The sequence below is a fragment of the Lacerta agilis genome, chromosome 1 (genome assembly GCF_009819535.1).
Source record: "Lacerta agilis isolate rLacAgi1 chromosome 1, rLacAgi1.pri, whole genome shotgun sequence".
In the NCBI taxonomy this organism is placed as follows: domain Eukaryota; kingdom Metazoa; phylum Chordata; class Lepidosauria; order Squamata; family Lacertidae; genus Lacerta; species Lacerta agilis.
Window position 1 is genome coordinate 4,490,174 of NC_046312.1, and position 23,914 is coordinate 4,514,087.

General features: G+C 48.9%; 1 protein-coding gene across 1 annotated transcript in view; it reads right to left on the reverse strand.

Annotated features, from left to right (window-relative positions):
- FRMD6 (FERM domain containing 6) overlaps positions 1–13,073 on the reverse strand; it is a 36,082-nt gene extending 23,009 nt beyond the window's left edge. Inside the window, exons 1-5 of the mRNA XM_033165070.1 lie at positions 12,846–13,073; positions 7,704–7,794; positions 6,273–6,352; positions 3,793–3,869; positions 2,741–2,927 (exon numbers count right to left, since the gene is read on the reverse strand). Coding sequence (XP_033020961.1) covers positions 2,741–2,927; positions 3,793–3,869; positions 6,273–6,352; positions 7,704–7,794; positions 12,846–12,944 — 534 coding nt within the window. The 5' untranslated portion in view covers positions 12,945–13,073. The remainder of the gene's footprint in view (positions 1–2,740; positions 2,928–3,792; positions 3,870–6,272; positions 6,353–7,703; positions 7,795–12,845) is intronic.
- Between the last annotated feature and the right edge of the window lie 10,841 nt (positions 13,074–23,914).

Here is a 23,914-nt window from a genome sequence, read left to right on the forward strand (position 1 = left end):
AGTGCACACTTGGGAGTCCAAAAACCGTTCACCCGCAGACAGACACACAAAGCCAGGATAAATTTTATGGGCTGGGAATTCCGAGAAGGAGCCGACTGACCAAAGGAGACATAAGAGCATAGAACATGCAGAGGGAGCTGCCTTGTGCCCAAAAAGACTTATTGGTATGACTAGTTTAGTGTTGTCCACACTGACTGGCAGCACCTTCTCCAGGGCCCCAGCCTCACTTGGAGATGCCAGGGATTGAACCTGCGACCTTCTGCGCACGAAGCAGGTGCTCTGATCCCGAGCCACGCAGCCCTTCCTGAGAGCTGCTTCTGGTCTGTGTCGACAACAGGGAGCCACTGCCACACAATGCATTTAAAGAACTGCTATTCCACGGGTGGCGCTGTGGTCTAAACCACAGAGCCTAGGGCTTGCCGATCAGAAGGTCGGCGGTTCGAATCCCCGCGACAGGGTGAGCTCCCGTTGCTCGGTCCCTGCTCCTGCCAACCTAGCAGTTCGAAAGCACGTCAAAGTGCAAGTAGATAAATAGGTACCGCTCCGGTGGGAAGGTAAACGGCGTTTCCGTGCGCTGCTCTGGTTCGCCAGAAGCGGCTTAGTCCTGCTGGCCACATGACCCAGAAGCTGTACGCCGGATCCCTCGGCCAATAAAGCGAGATGAGCGCTGCAACCTCAGAGTCGTCCGCGACTGGACCTAACGGTCAGGGGTCCCTTTACCTTTATCCTGTTTTAAACAGCTATGGCCTCCTGCAAAGCATCCTGGGAGCAGTAGTTTGTTAAGGGTGTTGAGAGTTGTTAAGAGACACCCCCCTTCACCGAATGAGCTACAATTCCCAGAGTGGCTTGAAAACCAACACCTCTTCCCAGTGCCAGATTTACGTATAAGCTAAACAAGCTATAGCTTAGGGTCCCACTCTCTTGGCCCCCTCCCCCCCCCAAAATTCACTATTAATATACTTCTTAATTGTATTTCAGTTCAACAATTACTTTGATAAAACACATATTTTGTTATGTGCAAATGGCATTAGATACCTATTAGGTCCTTAAATTACCATTGAGCGTACAGGTGAAACTTGAAAAATTAGAATATCGTGGAAAGGTTCATTTCTTTCAGTAATTCAACTTAAAAGGTGAAACTAATATATGAGAAAGACTCATGACATACAAAGCGAGATATGCCAAGCCTTTGTTTGTTATAATTGTGATGATTATGGCGTACAGCTGATGAGAACCCCAAATTAACAATCTCAACTTTGGGGTTTTCATCAGCTGTATGCCATAATCATCACAATTATAACAAGCGAAGGCTTGACATATCTGGCTTTGCATGTCATGAGTCTATCTCATATATTAAACTCCAGTAGCTAATGAAAACAATTGCTTACATAAATGGACTTTTCCACGATATTCTAATTTTTTGAGTTTCACCTGTATATTCAACACAAAACAGTGACAATTTGCTGTTGACAAAGGACAGCTGGACATAGAAAGGGCCCCATTACCTTCAGTAGCTGAGGGCCTCATCAAACCTAAATGCGGCTCTGGCTCTGCCTCTTCCCAGGGAACTCTGGGAGTTGTAGTTCGGCGAGCACCGTTAGCGAACTACAGCTCCCAGAATTTTTCGAGGGAAGCAGTGACTGTAGTGCTTTAAATGCAGGTTGGGAATGGACCCACGGTCTGGCTGGGTATGAGGCAGCTTCCCATGTCCCTAGGAAGTTTGGAGGCCAGCGCAGGGGCAGAACTTGCATGCAGAAGGTCCCAGGTTCAATTGCAGAATTGTAGAGCTGGAAGGGACCCCTGAGGGTCATCTAGACCAACCCCCTGAAATGCAAGAACCTCCATGAAGAGAGAGCCACCCAATCCTCAATGGCACCCCCCAGGTAGGATTAGGGAGAACCTCCTGCCTGAAATCCTGGAGAGCTGCTGCCAGCCAGTGTGGGCAGTACTGAGCTAGATGGACCAAGGGTCTCGGGCAGGTTCCTATGTCCACGCATCCAGTCCCAAGTGCTACTATGGCTCCACCTCAGAGCCTGGCATCACCCCTCCGACAAGCTACCGGCCGAGTTCGCCTCCTCCGAACTTTCCGCTTCCTGGGGCAGCTGCCGCCGAGCCCCAGCAGGGCTCCGCAAAATGGCCGCGCCGCGCCGCAGGCCGCTAAGAACGGAGCCAATGAAATGCAAAACACCCTGACCAACACGCATACAGTGGTGCCTCGCGAGACGAAATTAATTCGTTCTGCGCGTGCTGTCGTCTAGCAAAAATTTCGTCTTGCGAAGCACGGACGGGGGAAGCGCGGTTTGACGGGGAAAAAAAAATCGTCTTGCGAGTCGCGCCCATAGGAAAATTCGTCTTGCGAGTCACCCTTTCCTTAGCGAATGCCTTTCGCCTAGCGAGTTTTTCGTCTAGCGAGGCATTCGTCTTGCGAGGTACCACTGTATTGGCGCTCTCCTCCGAGGGAAAAGCCAAAACAGGCAGCGCCGGCAGATTTCTGCAAAAGGCAACTCGATCCCGGCCAAGCTGGAAATCCCCACGGCCGCCCTCGGCATATTTTCTGGCTGACAGACGCACCCGCCCACAAACCCCTCGTGCCGCCTGGAATGGCTCGGAGGACGGGTGGCCTCCAGAGCTATGGAAACGCAGCTTGTGTTTAGGCACAGGGAACAGGGATGAAGGGGATGGAGGGAGAGAGCCTGGGCTCGGCAGCGAGGAGGAGAGGGGTGTCCGGAGGTGCTCCTACCCAGGCGGGGAAGTAGGCTTCGGGCTCAAAGTATTTCCCGTAGTGCTTGTTCCTCTTGAAGTTGCCCAGGTCGGCTTGCAGGGCGAAGGCTGCCAGTAGGAAGTACGCCTCTTCGCGAAGCAGGCTCTGCGAGCGGAGGACTTGCTTCCTCAGGTGCCAGTAATAATAGTAGCGGGCCGTTCGGTCGCTGGAAGGAGAGGGAGAGAAAGGAAGAGGGACGTAAACGAAGATCCAACGGCAGGGGAGAAACGGACAGGCAGGAGTCACAGATGCATTTCGCTGGGGTTGGGGTGTGTTTGTGTGTGGAGGGGGGTTGCTTCTTCCTTGTAAACTTTGCAATGGTCTGAAATTCAATCCATCTCATGTTTATTATAAGTATTGTTTTTAAATAATAAAATAAACTTTATCGAAGTTTTCGAAAAATTTACACGTTAAACATGCAAAGCAATACAAAGAAAGAAAAATGAAAGGTTAAAAAAAAGAAATATATAAAAGACACATGTATACATGAAATTACGTGCAGAAATGAAGACAATTTGTACCCCCCCCCGCCCCAGTGTTCACTTCCAGCCTTCCTGTTATTGCAGTTTGTATAACTATATATTTTGTATACCTGATTTGATTTTTACTCCTTATTTAACTTTAATCTTTGGGCCCACTTATACAGCTATTAGAAGTTACAGGTAGGTAGCCGTGTTGGTCTGACATAGTTGAAACAATATACTGTAAAAAAAATTCCTTCCAGTAGCACCTTAGAGACCAACTAAGTTTGTTATTGGTATGAGCTTTTGTGTGCATATCTGAAGAAGTGTGCATGCACACGAAAGCTCATACCAATAACAAACTTAGCTGGTCTCTAAGGTGCTACCGGAAGGATTTTTTCTTATTTTGTTTCAACTCAGATTGAGCAGCTTTTAAAGAAATAAAAAAATAAATTGTGGGCCACCATAGGACCCACTTTTCTTCCATGTGGCTCTTTGCCACCAAGTCTTTCGGCAAAAAATTTCCACTGCTCTCCCCCCCCCACCAAAAAAAGCCCCCTTCCCCTTTACCTGATCAGCCGGCCGTTTTCCACGTAATACTGGACTCGGAAGTGAATGATCATGGGGGGGCCAAACTGGTCTATACCCTGCAACCAAAGGCAAAAATAAAGAATCAGCCTTCTGCTTGAGGGAGGGAGGGAGAAGGAACCCCCCCCTCCAGAAGACATCTTCTCCCACCCCCTAAAATTACTGATCCCCAGGAGGAGCAGTGTGTTAATGCTGGGATCCATTTGGCCAAGGAGCAATTGTCACCTCGGCAGCAACGGGGGTGGGAGAGACCCAAAGGCCCCGGGGGCGATCTGGCCTTTTGCAAAAATGGTTTGCGCCACCAGGAAGGTATAACCCGAGCTTCAGATCTGCCGGTAACCCGAGCTGCAGCTTCAGTTTTGATCTGTGCCCTTTTCGTTATCTGCTACCAGAAAACCAGACCCGACCTTTTGCTACTTTGACATGAGACCCGTCTGTGAGGAGGAGGAGGAGGAGGAGGAAGCCGGATGTGGCCGTGCTGTCTTTGGGGGCCAAGGCCAAGTCTCAGAGGTCCTTAAAGGCAATCTTCTGAGACGTCCCCCATACGCCGGCAATTTGTCTCAGGGGCAGGCTGGAGTTTCAACACCATGCCGGCCTCGGCAGCTGAGGCTACAGGATGCTATATGTTTCCAAAGAGCCAGGCGTTGAACGGCTAAGCGGCTCAGAGCTTCCAGCCGTCCTTTCTTAAGAGAGGAGAAGAAGATACTTTCTGCGTTAACTGTCCTTTGGTTGTTTTAAAGCTCTGCAAACTGGCTCCAGATAATTTAAGCTTCTAATTACAACTCCTTTGCTCTGGGGAAAGGCATCTACTAGTCCAGTATTCTGTTCCCACAGTGGCAAATTAGACGCCAGTGGGAAACCTGAGCACAAGAGACCTCTCCCCTCCTTTGGTTTGCAGCAACTGTGATTCACAAGCACTGCTGCCTCTGGCCGCAGAGCCATAGCCATTGTGGCTAGTAGCCATCAGTACCATTTTGGCTCAAAAAGTTTGGCCGGCCCTTTATTGGGGTTGAATTCAGCATGTGTTGGTAGTGCCTAACCAAGCACAAAGACCGCATTTTTCACTTCATAAGACGCACTTTTTTCCTCCTAAAAAGTAAGGGGAAATATCTGTGCGTCTTATGGAGCGAATGGTGGTCCCTGGAGCTGAATTGCCCGGGGGCCAAAAGAGGATCATGCTTTTTATTTTACAAAGAGAAAAGGGGGTGTTGAAATGACCCCACTCAGCAGCTGATCAGCAAGAGATCGGGAGAGAGATAAGAGTCCCGGCTCCCTTTTAGCCCCACCCTCCTTTGTTGAATGTGCTGCAGAGGGAGGTTGTTTGTTTCCCCAGCGACATGTGACTGGCTGATTAGATTATCTGCCTGGAAACTGTAGAAATGGCTCCCTTTCCTTTAGAAGCTGCAGAAATGTGAGTTGAACCCCATAAAAACAGGGCTTTTCCTCTTTGCTCTTCCCCCTTTGCAAAAGGACCTCTGCTTTTCCCCCTTAGCAAAGAAAGCTGCAAAACTTTTAGCTGATCCTCAAAAAAACAGGGCTTTTCCCTTTGTAAAAAAAGCTGCAAAGCTTTTAGCTGATCCTCGAAAAAAACCAGGGCTTTTAGAGGAGGAAAACCAGAAAAATATTTTTTTTTCTTGTTTCCTCCTCTAAAAACGAGGTGCACCCTATGGTCCGGTGCGCCCTATGGAGCGAAAAATATGCTATGTTCTGGGATGTCAGAGAGCTCTCGAAGGTTGCTAAAATGAAGCCACCGGTTCTTCCTCTTAAGATTTAGTGTCAGGAATATAACGTAGTCCTGGACACAGCAGAGTTAACCGCAGGTTTTCTGGTAGCTTCTGGCTGTTGAGCATTAACTGGACAGCACAACGCAGGAACTCAGCAACTCACTTGGATAGCTATATACAGTATTTATTGAAGCAACTAGTATCCATAAGTTACTATGTACAGACTTTACAAATAAAAGAAACAAAACATAAAATCTCTCCTTTCTGTCTCTCTGTCTCAACCTTCAGTACACCACTAACAACCAACCAACAACTCTCACACAGAGCTCATTCTTTAGGAACTCATTGACCAATCACACGTCGTTGCTAAGGGTCTGGAGAGAGAGCAGATCTTGGCTTTCTGCCAACTGGTAATTGCTACAGAGGTGATAAGCTGATTTTCTGCACGTAGGCACTTTGAAATCTCTAACACTTCCTGCTTAAACCTGGCGAGGATAAGGTGACACAGGCGCTTCCGGGGGCCAGCTCACGCTACGGCAATGTAAGAACAAGCAAGAAGAGCTTGCTGGATCAGGCCAATGTCCCATTCGGTCCAGCATCCTGTTCTCACAGAGGCCAGCCCAGATGCGCCTATTGGGAAACCGGCCAGCGGGATCCGAGCGCCAGAGCAACACGCTTCCCTTCCTGCAGTTTCCAACAAGGGGGATTCAGAATCAGAGGTGAACCCAGAGCCCTTACCTTGCTTGCTTCTTTCTTCCACTCTTTCGGACAGTACTTGCAGAGCTTTTGGGACAGTTCCATATAGACGTGCTCGTTGTCTGTGCCATGGGAAGAAAGGGGAAGGTGAGATTAGACAGCGGGCCTGTTGCAAGGAGTCTCCCGGCGTTCCTCTAAAAAGCAGGAACAATTCGGCACTCACAGCCAAAAAAAATCACGGCATTACAGTTTACAAAGGCAGCATTTTAGCAGTTTCTGCTGGGGGGTTGTGGAACAGATTCCCCAATGAGTTGCTCTTTGTTGTATTTGCTTTCAAAATGTATTTTATAGTCGTCTTCTGCAGAACATCTTGCTCAGTGCAATTTTTAATATTTTTAAATAAAAATAGATTTTATAAAAATATTTTAAAACAAAAATAAACATGCTTAGCTGCAGAAGTTTTGGGGTTTTTTTGTATGTTTACTTGTTCCTGATAAGAAACAACACAGAAAACAGCACAGGGGACATTTAGATGCCTTTGCCCACGAGAGGCGCTGCAAAAACGGCTCGCCCCTTTTAAGCGATACCCCAACGCCAAACTTCCCGTGTTCTTGATTTGATGCTGGTACGCTGAATGCAGTACAATGCTAACCAATCTCCTCTCATGGCCAGAGATTCCCTCCTTTCTCCTCCCCTCTTGTGCAACTAACTCTCTCTTCTTTCCACTTTAGGAACCAGCCACGGTTTAGGGCAGGGGTCAGAAAACGTTTTCAGCAGGGGGCCAGTCCACTGTCCCTCAGACCTTGGGGGGGGGGGCAGACTATATTTTGAAAAAAATAATGAATGAATTCCTATGCCCCACAAATAACCCAGAAATACATTTTAAATAAAAGCACACATTCTACTCATGTAAAAACACACTGATTCCCGGACCGTCCGCGGGCCAGATTTAAAACAAACAAACAAACAAACAAAAATTCTTCCAGTAGCACCTTAGAGATCAACTAAGTTTGTTCTTGGTATGAGCTTTCGTGTGTTGGGTTGGATCTGGCCCCCGGGCCTTAGTTTGCCTACCCATGGTTTAGGGTTCCAACTGCACTCAGGTGCTAACTGTGGTTTGCCGACTCCCAACCATTATGGACTGGAACTCCCATCATCCCCAGGCAGCATGGCCACCGTTTTCCCGTTCTTGAACTAGAGGATTAGCCATAAACTAGCGCCTAACGATAGCTATGGACCGTGGCTCGAGGTAACTACGGTTAGCAAATGCAGTGATTCAGTTCTACAGCCGCACCACATCCTTTACTGAGATGCACTTCCCCACATTGGCTGCGACGGCAGGATCTTTTGGCAGAAATGTTGTGCCGAGCGCTCGCTGAGCGAGGGCAGCAGTAGGTTTAGCTGAAGGTCACCGAGCAGCATGGCAGAGGTGCAGAGAGTGGAAGGAAGCCAAACTCTCCTCTCGGGACTTACTCTGAATGACGCTGAGTCCAAAGAGGTGACAGTCCTTCAGCCGCAGCAGGTCACACACCTGGACCAGTAACTCATGGCACAATATTTTGACCTACAAGGGGGGAGAGAGTGGTGGTGGTAAAGACAGTTATTTGGGGAGCGGCTTCTGCAGGGATGATACAGGAAGACCCATTTATTTCAGGATTTATACTGCAAGAAGATCAAACCTATCCACCCTTAAAGAAACCAGCCCTGAGTGCTCACTAGAAAGACAGATCCTGAAGTTGAGGCTCCAGTACTTTGGCCACCTCATGAGAAGAGAAGACTCCCTGGAAAAGACCCTGAAGTTGGGAAAGATGGAGGGCACAAGGAGAAGGGGACGACAGAGGATGAGATGGTTGGACAGTGTTCTCGAAGTGACTAGCATAAGTTTGGCCAAACTGCGGGAGGCAGTGGAGGATAGGGGTGCCTGGCGTGCTCTGGTCCATGGGGTCACGAAGAGTCGGACACGACTGAACGACTGAACAACAACAACAAAGACGTTCAGCATTCAGAGAACACCCATGCAGCAAACAGGAGAAGAACACAAGAGAAAATGCAGTGTGTAAAAGGAGTATTATAATTGTTAGATGCATGCATGCAACTGAGCTTTCAGGAGAGGGCTTTGCATGGGCAAACAGAGGGAGGAACTTGCAAGATTCCCAGACCATCCCCGAAGCTTTATGTCTGTGCTGACTTCTCCCTCTCCCTCTTTGTTGTTTAGAGGGCTACACCTTTGGTTGCATCCTGTATATAACTTCTTCCTTGCATTTCTCTCTCAGAGACGAGGGGTCAGCCAGATGGGCGGGGTATAAATAATAATAATAAAATTATTTTTAATTTTACTATCCTCTGAAAGAACCAAGGGGCAAGCACAGCTGCCTTGCTCTTCTCTAGGCTACTTAGTTCGATGAGAACAAGAAACCTGTTCTATATGCAAGTTAAGTAGTAAGAATTCCCATCATCCCCCTGCATAGAATCCTAGAGTTGGAAGAGACCCCAAGGGCCATCCAGTCCAACCCCCTGCCAAGTAGGAAACACCACCAAAGCATTCCTGACAGATGGCTGTCAAGCCTCTGCTTAAAGACCTCCAAAGAAGGAGACTCCACCACACTCCTTGGCAGCAAATTCCACTGCCCAACAGCTTTTACTGTCAGGAAGTTCTTCCTAATGTTTCGGTGGAATCTTCTTTCTTGTAGTTTGAATCCATTGCCCCGTGTCCGCTTCTCTGGAGCAGCAGAAAACAACCTTTCTTCCTCCTCTATATGACATCCTTTGATATATTTCAACATGGCTATCATATCACCCCTTAACCTTCTCTTCTCCAGGCTAAACATCCCCAGCTCCCTAAGCTGCTCCTCATAAGGCATCGTTTCCAGGCCTTTGACCATTTTGGTTGCCCTCTTCTGGACACGTTCTAGCTTGTCAGTATCCTTCTTGAACTGTGGTGCCCAGAACTGGACACAGTACTCCAGGTGAGGTCGGACCAGAGCGGAATACAGTGGTACTATTACTTCCCTTGATCTAGATGCTATACTCCTATTGATGCAGCCCAGAATTGCATTGGCTTTTTTAGCTACTGCATCACACTGTTGACTCATGTCAAGTTTGTGGTCTACCAAGACTCCTAGATCCTTTTCACATGTACTGCTCTCAAGCCAGGTGTCACCCGTCCTGTATTTGTGCCTTTCATTTTTTGCCGCAGAGCTACACAGAGCCACAACATTCTCCATTCCAAAGCCATCAAAAACAAGAATGATTCCAGGCTAAAATAACTAGAATCTCAAATATCGTTTCCAGGCAGTTAATTGCGAAGGGGGAAAACTGCAAGATCCATCGGACCCAAGAGGGCTTCCATTTTGCATGATCCCTTGCGATTTCAACAGCTCTATTTAGAAGCTTGAACCATGGAAAGCCGTTCCAAACATCTAGAGAGACCGTTATTTGCTCACGGTCGTCAGGCCTCGGCATCTGCCAATTTTGCGGCAATTACGGGGACAGCGGGCAAATAAAACTTGCAGATCCGCTGCAAATATATATATATATACATTCTAATTTCCAACACGGCTCTGGATGCTTCGCCGAGAGGGCACCGAGCCAGAGACTTAATAATTGAAGAATTCAAAACAGCCGCATAAGCAGCTCTCTAAAAAACGTTGCATGTAAGAAGGGAGGAAGGGGTGGAGTGGGGGAAATGGCCCTGTCAGAGAAACAAAGGGAAGGCAAAAGCTGTAAAGGATTGTCGCTTGGGAACTTCTAAATAGGACATCAAGCTGTCAGAGGAGAGAAATTTGGTAGAGAGGTGGGCATGCGATGCAGTGATCCTTTAAATAATAATAATAATAATAATAATAATAATAATAATAATAATAATAATAAAAATTGTACCCCACCCATCTGGCTGGCTCTCCCCAGCCACTCTGGGCGGCTTCCATCAAACATTAAAATACATTAAAATAAAATATCACAGTTTAAAAACTTCCCTAAACAGGGCTGCCTTCAGGTATTTTCTGAATGTCAGGTAGTTGTTTATTCCCTTGACCTCTGATGGGACATCCTGCTCTGATGGGAGGGCGTTCCACAGGGCGGGCGCCACTACCGAGAAGGCCCTCTGCCTGGTTCCCTAAATCTAACGCCTGTCGTTTCCAAAAGGAAGTTCTAGTCGTACAGCCCAGCTAAAGAGCTTTTGGGTGAGCGGCAAGGATACAATGGGTGGAAATTATAACTTTTCGTTCTTTTCGAGCACAGGCCTCTCTGGGTCACAGGCAGTGCCGGATTTACGTATAAGCTAAACAAGCTATAGCTTAGGGCCCCACTTTCTTGGGGCCCCCCTCAAAAAATTTAAAGGAAAAAACAAACTGGATGTACATTTCCAAAATATAAGATGAAAAACAAATAAAATAAATCCTACATCTAGCAACAGTGTTTTGTGTTGTGTAGGCTCCTATGGTGTAAGCCATGGGCCCCGCCTGCTAGCCTGCTCCCTCAAATATCACTGGTTTGCTCCTTTCTATATATAGGGTTCCTACATTTTGCATGGACTGGTTGCATGGCAACATGTGCAAATGGCTTTAGATACCTCTTAGGTCCATAAACTAACATATAGCATATATTGAACATAAAAAGCAGTGACAATTTGTTGTTGACAAAGGACAGCTGGACATATAAAGGGCCCCCATTACCTTCAGTAGCTGAGGTCCTCATCAAAGCTAAATCCAGCCCTGGTCACAGGCACAAACCCCGTGAAAGAAAGGAGAGCAGCAAACTGTTCCGGATAAAATTTAGAATGGTGGCTACTGCGGAAGCCAGCCAGGAAAGGATTGAGAGAGACAGGCCTTTTAAACTGTCAGCTCTTCATTTCAGCAGCCTAATAATTCAGGCTGGGGAAAGTCATTTTGTGTCACCTATGGTCTGGTAACCTCTAGGTTAGACTACTGCAATGTGTTATAGGTGGGGCTGCCTTCAAAGGCGGTTCGGAAACTGCAGCTGGTGGAAGAAGAAGAAGCGTTTGGATTTCATATCCCGCTTTATCACTACCCAAAGGAGTCTCAAAACGGCTAACAATCTCCTTTCTCCTTTCCCTTCCTCCCGCACGACAAACACTCCTTGAAGTGAGTGGGGCTGAGAGACTTCAGAGAATTGTGACTAGCCTAAGGTGCATGTGGAAGAGCGGGGAAGCGAACCCGGTTCACCAGATTGCGAGTCCACCGCTTTTCACCACTACACCACACTGGAGAATTCAGTGGCCCTATTGCTGAGTAACACCAGTTCTGGCACAGGCGCTCTGGCTGCTTCTGGGCCCAATTAAAACAGCAGGTTTTTACCTAGAAAGCCTTATGCAGCTCGCGAACCACAATATTTCAAGGACTCCCTCGCCCCACTTGAATCAACCTGGACCCTGTGCTCTTCATCCGAGTCCCTTCCATGTGCCCCCTCTGAGGGAGGAAGAACGGGTCTTCTCAGTGGTGGCTCCCCATTTACGGGCTGCTTGTCTCCAGAAAGGCATGCCTGGCTCCCTCACTGTCTGCTTTTAGGCGTCAGGGAAAAACATGCTTACACACCCAAGCCCTTGGAGTTTAATTCTTGGTGTATTTTTTGCGGGGGGGGGGGAGGATTTGGGTTTGTTTTTTTTATGTACAGTGGTCCTTTGGTCCTCAAACGCCTCGGTACTCAAACAACTTTGGAACCGAAACACTGCAAACTTTTTACAGAAGCCGAATGTGCTCCGTTTTGAGTGTTATGCTTCTGATTTGAGTGCCACACTTCCGTTTTGAGTGTTGTGATGAGTTCTGTCTGTTTATGCTATTCATTTCGAGTTTTTGTTTCTGCGGCTCTTTTTTATTTTGTTTTTGTGACTGTGTGGAACCCAGTTCAGCTACTGATGGATTGATTGATTGACTGATTGATTGTGTGACTGCAGTACATTGTTTATTGGTTTCATTTTATAGATCAATGGTCTCGTTAGATAGTAAAATTCATGTTAAAATTGCTGTTTTAGGGGTTGTTTTTAGAAGTCTGGAACGGATTAATCCATTTGGCATCCTTTTCTATGGGAAAGCGCACCTTCGTTTTGGAACGCTTTGGTTTTGGAACGGACCTCCGGAACGGATTAAGTTTGAGAACCAAGGTACCGCTGTATATGACTGATATTTTAGGTTGGTTTTATTCCTGCTTTTATATTTGCTTATCATGTTTGCTTTTATAAATTGCTTTGAGTTCAAAAAAAATTTTTTGGGGGGGGAACGACTAATGATGACGACAACAACGATGATTTTATTACCCGCCCTTCGCCAGCAGGTCCCGGAGCAATTCAAAATTCAGAATGAAAAGCAGTTGAAACAAATTGCAGCCCCAGGAAGAGGGTGGGCCCTGCAAACACACCTAGGTTTCAAAGCCCAGGGTAACACAGCAGATTTCTCCCCTTCCCAGAGACCTGTCAGTAGAGCCCACCCCGCTCTAGACTGTTGGACCTGCGACTGGTGGTAAATGCCCCCCATGCTCCAAGACGGTCCTTGAGCGAGGCCCACTTTACCCAGGGGGAGGGAAAGGTTGGGGGACACACACTTGCGACAGGCCCCCCCCCCCCCCCCCCGAGGAACAGAGAGAAAGAGGCAGCTCACTCACGTTTACGATGATGTTGACGGAATGGTCGTTGGGGAGGAAAACGCACAGACTGCGTCGGTCCTGCATGACTCTGCTATTGTGGAAGTTCAATTTGTTCATCGTGTTCCGGGCCTTCCCCGTGGATGTCTGAGCGAGCCGCTTGGAGACTGCGCGGGAAACTCGGGGTCAGGGCCCTCGGAGACCAGGACCTCCACCTCCTCCGGCTCACCTGGGCATCTGGGCATCTCTTCCCACGGGTACCATCACTGGAAAGGACGAGAAGCACACACAACTTCAGATGCTGCTGGCCACGAGAAGATGGGGGAAGAACTCGGCCATGCCCTACCCCCCAGTGTTGGACTCCCATCCTCCCTGATCTCGTCCAACCACAGCTGGGGACCCAAGTTTAGGAAACACTGCACCCAAACCTATTATTATTATTATTATTATTATTATTATTATTATTATTATTATTATCCTGCCTTTAAAAGAACACAGGAGTGGGCCTGCAACTAGGAATGGGAAGCCCTCTCAATTTCTGTTTCCCATTTCCCCCATCTTTTAAGTTTGGTTCTCCACATTTACATATAAGTTTGAGATTCTCTCTGTTTCTTTCAAAATCCTCGTGAAAATTCTTCAGCATTTCAGCGTGACTATCTCCCCAATAGACACACTTTTGCAAAGCGCACTATCCTTAATATTCTCCCTATTATTATCTATTACCTGCCCTAAGGTAACAGGGCATATTAGAAGACTAAAAACGCAACATTAAAAGCAGCCTGAAACAACATACAGTTGCAAAAATAAGGTGTATCCTAAAAACATACCCCTTCGTGCGCCAAACATTTGCCCCTGCTGAAATCTGTCTTAATATATTCACTGTACAGTTCTTCAAGGTGCAGAAACAAGGAAGCGTGTTTTCAATGTTATAGTTGGCAACGTGCGCATTTTTTCAAATGAACCTTTTAACTATTCTAGGCATTCTGGGTGTTTGGTTCATGTACCATCTCAGAAAGTATGAACGGGGCAGAAGTGGCTTCAGAGGAGAACTGGATCAAATCTCTGCCCCTGTCGTGACTCGCAACTGTTTTCTCCTCCAGTGGTGGAGGAGTCGAGAACAACAGAAATTCCCTCAACTCAGGCACAGAAGAAGGCAACCTTCGCGCCAGCGGATAGAACGAAGTTGTTACTTCCTTAAAATGTTTCTGAACTGCGATTCATCCGAGGATTCCAGGGTGCCGGACCAAAGTACAAGAACAGTTCCCGCTGCACGCAAAAGATGAGATCATTCCTTCTCTTTGGCACATACACACACACACAAGTGTGAACGAAAAAACAGAGAAGCTAATGAAGAAAAAAAAGCGGCTGCAACTATTAGTCTAAAATGCCCAGGGCAACAAGGAATAATAATAATAATAATAATAATAATAATAATAATGATGATGTTTGTGATGGCAGCGCCAAATTGCAAGTCAGACTATTGGGCCATGATGCTTCTGAATTATGGTGCTGGATGAGAGTCCCATGGACTGCAAGAAGATCAAACCTATCCATCCTTAAGGAAATCAGCCCTGAGTGCTCCTTGGAAGGACAGATCCTGAAGCAGAGGCTCCAGGACTTTGGCCACCTCATGAGAAGAGAAGACTCCCTGGAAAAGACCCTGATGTTGGGAAAGATGGAGGGCACAAGGAGAAGGGGATGACAAAGGATGAGATGGTTGGACAGTGTTCTCGAAGCGACTGGCATGAGTTTGGCCAAACTGCGGGAGGCAGTAGAAGACAGGAGTGCCTGGCATGCTCTGGTCCATGGGGTCACAAAGAGTCGGACACGACTAAACGACTCAACAACAAAGCTCAGTATTGTCCACACTGACTGGTAGCAGCTTTCCTGGCTTTGAGGCAGGAGTTCCCCTGCCCCTCCTTACCTGGAAATGACAAGAACCGAACACAATAAATATTTTATGGAAAGCAAATGTCACACCACTGAGATCTGCAGCCCTTCCTCATTTTTCTTAAAGGCTTAAGCTGTTGCTCCTAGGTTCAAACTACATTCAGCCCGGCTTCCTATTTATTTGCTTAGGGACGTATGTCTTGTGCAGAGTTGGACCACTGGTCCATGTAGATCAGTATTTCCAACACTAACTGGCAGTGCCTCTCCAGGGTTTTGGACAAGGGGCCCTCCGAGCGCTACCTGGAGGTGCAACGATTGCACCTGAGACTCAAACATCCCTTGAAGGCTGTTGCAGCATATTTGCTTTCCTGGTAAAGAGCACATTTCGTCTTCTGCACTCCCGTCTCCGAAAGCTGGCGCCGCAGTCCATTGGTGTGCCCTCAAAGTTGCTACGAGGCCTTTTGGCCACTGGGTTCCCACCCCTGGAATTTGCAACAACCCATAACATCATTTTAATTATTCTGTCCCCCTCCGCCACCAAAGAATATGCTGCCACAAACATGAATGAGGGCACCTTTTTCTATTAAACATACATTTCCCAATTGGGTTAGTCAAGCCATCGCCTCCTTTTCACTGAATGGAGGGGGGGGGTCTGCATCTTTTTAATCAACTGAAAACTCATCTCCTGAAAGCCTGCAGGGCTTTCTTCCATGTGCATTAGATAAAGGTAAAGGTAAAGGTACCCCTGACCGTTAGGTCCAGTCGCAGACGACTCTGGGGTTGCGGCGCTCATCTCACTCTATAGGCCGAGGGAGCCGGCGTTTGTCCGCAAACAGCTTCCGGGTCATGTGGCCAGCATGACTAAGCTGCTTCTGGCGAACCAGGGCAGCGCACGGAAACGCCGTTTACTGTATTCCGCTCTGGTCAGACCTCACCTGGAATAACTGTGTCCAGTTCTGGGCACCACAGTTCCAGAAGGATACTGACAAGCTGGAACGTGTCCAGAGGAGGGCAACCAAAATGGTCAAAGGCCTGGAAACAATGTCTTATGAGGAACGGCTTAGGGAGCTGGGTATGTTTAGCCTGGAGAAGAGAAGTTTAAGGGGAGATATGATAGCCATGTTCAAATATATCAAAGGATGTCATCTAGAGGAGGGTGAAAGGTTGTTTTCTGCTGCTCCAGAGAAGCGGACACGGGGCAATGGATTCAAACTACAAGAAAGAAGATTCCACCTAAACATTAGGAAGAACTTCCTGACAGTAAGAGCTGTTGGACAGTGGAATTTGCTGCCAAGGAGTGTGGTGGAGCCTCCTTCTTTGGAGGTCTTTAAGCGGAGGCTTGACAGCCATCTGTCAGGAATGCTTTGATGGTGTTTCCTGCTTGGCAGGGGGTTGGACTGGATGGCCCTTGGGGTCTCTTCCAACTCTAGGATTCTATGATTCCTGGAGTGGTACCTATTTATCTACTTGCACTTTGACGTGCTTTCAAACTGCTAGGTTGGCAGGAGCAGGGACCGAGCAACAGGAGCTCACCCCGTCGCGGGGATTCGAACCGCCGACCTTCTGATCGGCAAGCCCTAGGCTCTGTGGTTTAGACCACAGCGCGACCCACATCCCTTCCATGTGCATTAAGCGGCCATCAAAGGGAAGCTCACTTCTAATCTCTGAACGTTAAGAGCATAAGCCGAGCCTTCCTGGATCAGGACCATCTGGTCCGGCATCCTTTTTTCTCAGTGGCCGAACAGGTGCCCGTGGGAAACCAGGGAGCAGGATTCAGGCACAAGAGCAACTCTCCCCTCCTGTGGTTTCCAGGGATTCAGAAGCATTACTGCCTCGGGCCATAGGGGCAGAGAATAGCCATTGTGGCCAGGATCCATCGATAGCCCTAAGCTCCTCCATGAATTCGTCCAATCCCCTTTTAAAGCCATCCAGGGTTGGAGGCCATCACTGCCTCCTGTGGGAGGGAGTTCCATAGATTAACCATGCACTGTGTGAAAAAGTACCGTATTGGCCCAAATATAAGCCACATCCAAATATAAGCAGCTCCTTTAAAATTCAAAGGGGGGGGAGGGAGAGAGAGAGAGAGAGAGAGAGAGAGAGAGAAAAGACAATGCCCAAATATAAGCCGCTCCCTTAAAATTCCACAGGCACTCACACCCGTTCTGTTTTACTGTATGTCTGTTTCAGCGGCGATATCGTAAGAGCCAATTTTTGTAAGGTCGCGAATTTAAGCCGTACTTTAACTTTTCACGGCCGGAATCTGGAAGGGGAAAAAAGTGTGGCTTATATTCAGGCCAATCCCTGGTCCTGAATGGGGCAACTGTGCCCCTGAAGTACCAGGTGCGCAGCCTGGGCATCATTTTGGACTCCCAGCTGTCCATGGAGGCGCAGGTTAATTCTGTGTCCAGGGCGGCTGTCTACCAGCTCCATCTGGTACGCAGGGTGAGACCCTACCTGCCCGCAGACTGTCTCACCAGAGTGGTACATGCTCTAGTTATCTCCGGCTTGGACTACTGCCATGCGCTCTACGTGGGGCTACCTTTGAAGGTGACCCGGAAACTGCAATGAATCCAGAACACGGCAGCTAGACTGGTGACTGGGAGTGGCCGCCGGGACCACAAAACACCGGTCCTGAGAGATCTGCATTGGCTCCCAGTACGTTTCCGAGCACAATTCAAAGTGTTGGTGCTGACCTTTAAAGCCCTAAACGGCCTCGGTCCTGTATACCTGAAGGAGCGTCTACACCCCTGTAGAGGTTTGGAGCTTTTAGAGTTAACAAGCTCAACCAGGTTGTCCCACCCACAGGAGGAAGAGCGTCACCGGATGCTCTGTGTACTGTTGTACTTTGTAATGTGATACTTTCTGTTTCTGTTGTCCGGAGAACGGAGAGAAGGGAGAAGCCACCAACATGGCTTGCGACTCTCCCGGAATGTAATGATTTATGCCTTGTAAAATAAAGCTTCTAGATTAGAAAGAAGCCGGACTCTGTTGTCTGTAATATGCTGGCATACACAACCCCGCTGCGTGAGAGAAGATAAGAGAAGATAACTCTGCTGAATAGCACAGGAGACGGCAGCAAGGAGAACGTACAGGAGAGGTACGTGCGCTGAAGGAAGCGTGCTGGGCTCCAAGGTGTACTAAGGTTGGTTTGAAGTGTTTCCAACAATCAAAAACACTTCAGGTTATGGATCCAAGTTTTTCCCCATTCTGGATTGATTCTGCAGCAGTTCCAAGGATCCAGAACGTGTGTGCCAAGCTGAGAATTGCCTCCCTGGCTTGGACTGTGATGGAGCATCCAGGGAAGTTTGCTTTGCCAGCAGGAGCATTCAGCAGTCTGCTGAATGGCTCAGGAGCCTAAAACCTGCTGCCAGAGGTTGGAAGGCAGCAGGGAAGCCCAGATCGAGGGCTGCAAAAGCAGTTGTACCTCTCTGGTGAAACCCCCATCTGTGGAGCCGGGTAAGAAGCTACAGATTCGTAAGTACGCTACCCCTGGGCAAGATGGAGGGAGCCATAGCATTCCCAGCAAGGAGGAGGGAAGCTTTTGTTTGCAAGCACCTCCAGCCTCACAGCTTCAATGCAGAGGGCTGTTCCCTGAGAGCGTTGATGTTCTGGCCAACGCCTGTGAGGAGGAAGGTCTGGCCAGTGCTTGTGAAGCCTGGAAGAAGACCCTAGCCCAGTTTCACGGGGCGGAGGGACTGGCTGAAGTGGCTTTGGAAAGCTCGCCCCCAGCTCGGCTTATGGCTGTTGTGCAGCAACAGTGCCATGGAAAGCAGGAGGGGGGCCAGATCGCCGTGGGCTTTGCTCCCAGAAAGGGAGGGGCTGTTTCCAAGTCTGAAGCCAGCATAAAGGCATTGACTGTGAGCTGTGTTTTGGCACGTAGCCTGCACCTGGTCTTTTGTTGACGTGCATGGCTGAAGATAAGGCCAAGGACATGACGTGTGGTACTGGCCATGAGAATCGCAACAGCTCTACCACAGCCCAGGCGGAAGAGGACGCCTACTGTTGTGATGCAGTTGCCGTGGCAACGAAGGCCAACCCTGGTGGGCTGCGAATGATGAGTGCCTGTGCAGCGTCTCTTTGCATCGTCATCGTTCCTCCTGGTGGACTTGTGAGGAACTGCGAGTCTCCTTCTACAGAGCAGTTCAACGTACTGGCTGCTGCAGTCGAGAGGCAGTTTGTGACTGTTGGAAGCAAGAAAAGGCTTGACTTTTTGCTAACAGTCAAGGGACAGATCCAAGGGACAGAACTGGCGTTTTCTGTGGCTGTTGACATAACTGTGTATTTGTTTATGTCAAACCTTCTGTCCAATGTTTTTGCTGTTTGCTTTGTGATTATCACCTGTTCTGCTTGCAGGGGTCAGAAGATGCTTCTACGCGTGAAAGGCAGCCAGGACGGGCTGTTTGCTGTTAAGAAGTCTCAATCCAGAACAGGGGGAGGTGGCACTGATGGAATGTTTGCTCAGTGCACCAGTGTGCCCGTGCACCACTTGTGTTTGTGTCAGTGGTACCAAAGGCTGGCAAGTCGCCACTGGGACAGTGTGCTGAAGCAGCCTGAGTTCTCTGAAAGGTGCAAGTTAAGGGCATGTAACAGCTTTCTTGATTGCAGGGTTTGCAAGGTCGAGGAGTCGACATCCTGCTACCCCACGTCTGAAAGGGAAACCACGCGTCCCTTTTCCCTGGTTCATGTAGCTGTTTCTGAAGGGATGCCAGAAGCTAACCTGGGGGGAGCGTGCTGTTCTGAGTGTTTGGCTGATGCTTTCTCTCACCACATGTGGTCTGCGTTGCTCAAGGAGGCAACTGAGGCAGCACCACTGGTTGCAGTGGAACAGCAGGTTTCTACTGGAGTAGGCTGTTCCCAGGTCCTCAGTGAGAGGGGGAGTAAGCACAGTGTGACTAACCTGCTTTCTTCACAGGTATGTGGTCTTGCAGAGAGGCAGCAAAGGATGCTGCATGCTGCCACTGAAGACACACTCTTGGATGCAGAGCTTCCACAAGGGTTCTGGGTGGAACTGGGTGGTACCAAGGTTCTGAAAGTGTCTTTCTGTGGGTGCGAACCCAGCTTGCATAGCTGGAGGTTAGTTAACCCAGATAGTGACCAGACCCAGGTTCTAGTCAGCAGGAGTGCTGAATTCTTTGAGCAGAATGGATTGGAACACATCCCTAGAAGCCCTGATGTTCTGGATGGTCCTGTCAGTGATGGACAGGCAGATACGCCACCTGCTGGTGGCGGTGGTGGTCCAGGTGGATCAGCCCCAAGAGGGGGTATTGCTGTGGCTTTGGCACCTGCTGGTGGCTTGGGCCGAGTTCCCGGCCATCACCAGGGTGCAGCGCAGCTAGGGGCAACTCCAAGGCAGCAGCCTGGGAGTGCACCCGCAACTCCTATGTCACAGACTAGGAGGCAGGCCACGCTTGGCGACTCTTTGTGTGGCAACTCTTCTCCAGGAGAGCCTGGCGCAGGTCTCGTCCTGGTGCAAGAGGGGGGTTCTTTGGCAGTGAAGCAGGAGCCCAAAGGCGCGCCAACGTCATCCTTGGGTGGTTCAGTTAGGATGCACAGGCGCAGCAAGTCTGTAGGTGAGATGCCTGACGTCAAGGACGTGCAGGTGGAATCCAGTGCAACTGGAGCAGAGGGAGAACCTGACGTGGTATCACAGCAGTATGCACGATCCACTGAAGGGATTCTGCCCGAAAGGTTCACGGCCACTAGCGTGAGTGCTTGTTTGGTTCAGTGTGAACCGGAGAGCCTTGTGAAGGTTCAATGGGTATCTCAAGGTGAGGCCCAGAAATGGCAGGATGCCATGGTAGAGCAGGTAAGCTCAATGAGGTCTTTGGGTGTGTGCACAACCACGACGCTGTCAGAAGGTCGTTGGGCGTGCAGACTCAAGACGGCAGCAACTGGCGAGTTGCAGTGCGAGGCTAGGTCAGTAGCCAGAGGTTTCACTCAGGAGGAGGGGGTCCATTGTTACGAGGTACTGGACGCGCCCTCTCTCAGAAGCGAAACCACGCGCATGCTGTTAGCGGTCGCGACTCAAAGCAGCTTTGAGGCAAGCCACTTTGGTTTGGGTGCCTGTTTGGATTCCGACCTGGATGAGGAGAGGTACGAGGTACCTCCGCCAGGGTTCGAGGACAACGGGCCAAATCAGGTGTGGAGTTTGCACGAGGCAATCACTGGCTTGAAGGAGTCAGCCAGAGATTGGTCCTCAGGCGTGCAAGAAGCTTTGAGAAAGCTAGGTGTCAGCCAGAGTTGTGCTGATAGCTGCCTGTTTCTGGCAGGAGTAAGTCCAGAGCAGGAGCTAGTTCTGCAGTCCAGTGCGGACATGCTTTACCTGGTGGAGACCAGGGGACAGGTGCAACGGTTCGCAGAGGAGCTTGGTCAGTCTTTCCAGCTCAGGAACCTAAGCCCTGTTGGTGTTTACCTAGGTGTACAGGTAGACAGAGCCGAAGACGGTAGTGTCTTGCTCAATCAGACTGGCAAGGTAGCGCAGTTGTTGAGGAAGTTCAGAGTGTCTGAATGTGCTAGTGTCAGAACACCCATGGAGACGTGTCTAGGTGAGGACAGTCAGACCGGGGAACGCTCTGAGTTCGAGAGCCCCGAGGTGTTTAGGTCAGCTCCTGGGAGGCTGTTGTTTCCTTCACGGTTGAGCAAAACTGACATAGCAGTTGCTGTGGATCTGTTCAGCACGGTGGCTGCAAATCCCAGTATGCATGCCTGGAATGGCATGGTGAGAGTGCTCCAGAGTTTGCAGGAGACTAAGGAGTTTTGCCCGGAGTTGTCAGCTACCGGTGAGCCCCAGCTCACGCGCTGGTGCGACGGCGGTTGGGCAAATTCCGAGGACAGGAAATCTGTGTCTGAACTGGTTGTACAGTGTGGAGGAGCTCTAGGCGGGCTGAAGTCCCGGTGCCAGAGCCTCATTGCTCGTTCTCGTGCAGAAGCCAGGTACAGTGCGTTGTCAGTGCTTTGCAGGGAACTGGAGTTCTATAGGTGTTTGGTTCAAGAGATCTGCGTTCAGAGTTGCCTGCCCGTGATGGTTTGGGAGGACAACCAACTCTGTTTGTTAGTGGCAGAGTCTGGACAAGTCAAGGCCAGACCCAAACACCTAGACGTTCTCTTTCGAGACGTGTACGTTCAGACCGGCTTGGAGAAGCTGAAGTACTGTCCTGGTCAGGTGAACCAGAGGGTTGGGTTCACGAAGCCCCTGAGCTTCTAACGTCATGGGGAGTTCTGTGAGGGTTTGTGTGAGGTAAGCTGCAAGCTTACAACGCCCCTGTGTGCGGGACAAGAGGGGGTGTAGAGGTTTGGAGCTTTTAGAGTTAACAAGCTCAACCAGGTTGTCCCACCCACAGGAGGAAGAGCGTCACCGGATGCTCTGTGTACTGTTGTACTTTGTAATGTGATACTTTCTGTTTCTGTTGTCCGGAGAACGGAGAGAAGGGAGAAGCCACCAACATGGCTTGCGACTCTCCCGGAATGTAATGATTTATGCCTTGTAAAATAAAGCTTCTAGATTAGAAAGAAGCCGGACTCTGTTGTCTGTAATATGCTGGCATACACAACCCCGCTGCGTGAGAGAAGATAAGAGAAGATAACTCTGCTGAATAGCACAGGAGACGGCAGCAAGGAGAACGTACAGGAGAGGTACGTGCGCTGAAGGAAGCGTGCTGGGCTCCAAGGTGTACTAAGGTTGGTTTGAAGTGTTTCCAACAATCAAAAACTCTTCAACCCCCATCATTCAGCCCGGACACTGAGATCCAGCTCCGAGGGCCTTCTGTCGGTTCCCTCAGTGCGAGAAGCAAAGCTACAGGGAACCAGGCAGAGGGCCTTCTTGGTAGTGGCGCCCACCCTGTGGAACGCAGTCCCATCAGAGGTCCAAGAGATAAATAACTATTTGACATTCATAAAATACCTGAAGGAAGCCCTGTTTAGGGAAGTTTTTAACCTGTGATATTTTAATGTATTTTAATATCTGTTGGAGGCCGCCCAGAGTGGCTGGGGGGACCCAGCCAGATGGGCGGGGTACAAATAATAAATTATTATTGTTATTGTTATTGTTATTGTTATTATTAGTCCTGTTTCGCACACAGTGCCCTGACACGGGCAAAAATAGTGATTTCCTTAACAGGAAGGATCAAACCATCTGAAACAGAGTGGAGAAGAAATGATGGACAGAGGGAACAATACGGGAAAACGCAATGACTGGTACCTACTTTTTCCATAAAAATTATACGCCTCTCGATTGCAAAAAAAACAAAAGAAAAACCTCAAAGTGGTTTATGAAAGATAAAACAGTAGAATCAATAAAAAAACACAGCCATACTCTTAAAACATACAAAAGTTAAATCCTTAAACAGATTAAAAAATTATTTCAGCTTTCTAAGCATCTGGGTAGGCTTGTCTTAAACTAGGTACTTAAAAGTTGGTTGCAGCTGGGAAGAAGGATTAAAGTGGCAAGGCCACAGATATGTGGGGAAACGTGGATTTTGATGAGGGGGGCTGAAGATGGGAGAGGGGTTTCCGTGTGGGTAAGGGCTCAATGTGCTTTGTGGCTCAGGCTAGGATTCCAGAACGGTTTTTGTAACATCGCAGTGTCTGTTTTATCCCAGGCTGCCTCCGCCTCGAATTGCCTTCTTTCCAAAACGGGCTCCATCCGGTGGAAAAATTCCAAGGGCTTCGCTCCGACGCAGGCGCCGTGAAACTGAAGGGTCCTTTGTGCAGAGAAACCTCAAAACTTCCATAGAGGAGCAAAGCAAGCAGAGGCCTGGGTCCAGCAGAACAAAGTGGTACAAAAGTGGATTTTGCTGCTTCAGAATGCAGGAGAGGGGTGCCACTCTTTTTGCAAAACTTCCCTCGAGTTAGAAACAAGACAAAGGCCCCTGCAAATAAGAAGAGGTGCTAACGAGCGGGACATTAGGGAGAAATGTCCTAGCAGCTTGCTGTGCCAGGTTTGTATTTGCAGGGAAGCACAAAAAACCACAATCCCACTTATTTGTAGGGGTGGGGTGCATACTGGTGCCTTATTATATTGGACGGGTAGACCAGGTATAAATACACTTCCCAAATGGAGGAGAAATTACATGTTCAGTAGCAGATGGGCAAAACAACCCCAGATTCCTGCAAATTATTTATTTTGCTTGAAAGGTTTGGGGACTACCCTTCAGCAAAAGAAAAATGGTTCTTACCATCAGCTTAACATAAGGCAAACATGG